The sequence below is a fragment of the Haliaeetus leucocephalus genome, unplaced genomic scaffold (assembly GCF_000737465.1).
Source record: "Haliaeetus leucocephalus isolate CR32 unplaced genomic scaffold, Haliaeetus_leucocephalus-4.0 Scaffold250, whole genome shotgun sequence".
Lineage (NCBI taxonomy): Eukaryota > Metazoa > Chordata > Aves > Accipitriformes > Accipitridae > Haliaeetus > Haliaeetus leucocephalus.
The window spans coordinates 1,073-2,760 of NW_010972686.1; the positions used below are offsets into that span (position 1 = coordinate 1,073).

The 1,688-nt window shown below is 41.9% G+C and overlaps 1 protein-coding gene across 1 annotated transcript in view; it reads left to right on the top strand.

Annotated features, from left to right (window-relative positions):
• The first annotated feature begins 556 nt into the window (after positions 1-556).
• TELO2 (telomere maintenance 2) overlaps positions 557-1,688 on the top strand; it is an 11,476-nt gene continuing 10,344 nt past the window's right edge. Inside the window, exons 1-2 of the mRNA XM_010568558.1 lie at positions 557-643; positions 943-1,034. Of these exons, the coding sequence (XP_010566860.1) occupies positions 583-643; positions 943-1,034 (153 nt within the window). The 5' untranslated portion in view covers positions 557-582. The remainder of the gene's footprint in view (positions 644-942; positions 1,035-1,688) is intronic.

Sequence of the window (1,688 nt, forward strand, 5' to 3'; positions counted from 1 at the left end):
ATGTGGGGAGAAGGGAGCTATCAGTAGCTGCATTTCTTGGCAAATCTTGTGTTTTCTGACCTTGTTCAGCTGAGTGGCATGCAGCAGAGTAGGACTTTGTGGGAAGTTGCACACAAGTATGTTAGTCAATAATTTAAGCAACACCTATGTCATGTACAACCATTGTACATATTCCATTTGACTTAGATACATGTTTCCTGGAATTGCGAATATATCTATCCATTTTAATAGCGGGCCTGCCTTATTCTGTCACTATATAAAGAAATCTCAAAAATCAGCTTCTAGTCTCTTGGTGACCTGACTCCTTCCTGCACCGACCAGGAGATCCAGTTCCAGATCTGGTCACAGAACTGCTATTTCACTGAGCTTCAGAGTAATTCATAGAACTTCCTAAGGAACCGTTTCAGGCTAGGCTTCAACAGTGCTGCTGGATGATGCAAGAGTGATGGCGTTATGACAATGTTATGTGCTGGTTCTTTCCCTTTTGTGTGGATAGCTGGGGAAAGGAAGAACATCTATACCCCATAGACTAACTCCTGCCTTTATTTCTTTTACAGTGATGATGACCTTATCCCTTATGACATGTCAGAGGATAAAGAACTAAAGATTAAGGCTCCTGTGTATATCCGAGACTGTATTGAAGGTAGGAGATTTTGGGCTGAGTCTTTATCTGTTTCTTACTGGTTTTGGGAGAATAGTCTCTGTGTAGATTTATGTTTTTCTGAGCTAATTTGAAGAAGCTGTAGGATTTCAGTAATCTGGGCTCAAGTGTTGAACTGTAATTTCTGAGTAATTTCAGTTGGGTTCCTAATACCAGTCATATGGTGGGCCAGTGATCCCTGCCTATAACAAGACAAACTATTAGCAGAAGAAAGTTGGGGGTATATACCCAAGCCCAACCATTCTGTTAATAGCTTTTGTTTGTCTTTTGATTACCTTCAGTCCTGACAGGATCTGAAGATGTGGACAAATGGGAAGCTACAGTCAAGACTCTTGAGAGCTTGGTTCGAAACAATCCAGCAGCAACAAGAGAGGTGAAGTAATATGAGCTAAGTTACCAGTGGGCTGTAATACAGGATTATCCTGTTGCCCTCATGAGGAGACTAAATATGCCAGCAGAGCATCAGGCTAGGCTAATGTGTACCTGGATTTAAAGCTTTCAACTTGGGAAGGGAAACAGAAGGAAATAGTTGCTTTGGAGGTGAGGATACAGAGCACAAAGGAGCAGGCAAAGGTGCTGGCAACAGTATGGCATTTACCAGCTCCAGCGCTGAAAATGAAATGCATTGCAAATAGACCTTGCCAGTAATGTGAGGAGGCAGAGGAAGCTCCATGCTTTGTGCTGGGCAATAAAAAAATTAGAGATACAGTTTACAGAGCAGCCGTGAATTCCACAGACCAATTGATTTTAATTTTAGATTTAATTGATTTTGAATTGAAATTGAATTTAATTGTTATTCCCCAACAAAAAGGGAGATAAAATCAAATGGACTTTCCCTATTTGCTAGTACAAGCATAATGTCTTCTGGAGGGAGTAGCTGGGTTGTACTGGTCAAGATGAAAAGCTCAGGTGAGAGGAACTTGGGATGAGGTCACTGGTGTGATGAGTCCTCACCTCCACATGTTAGTGATCACTTGAAGGTGGCAGAGATATAGGCCTTTGCCAGCTGAGAAAGGGAAGGGGGGTA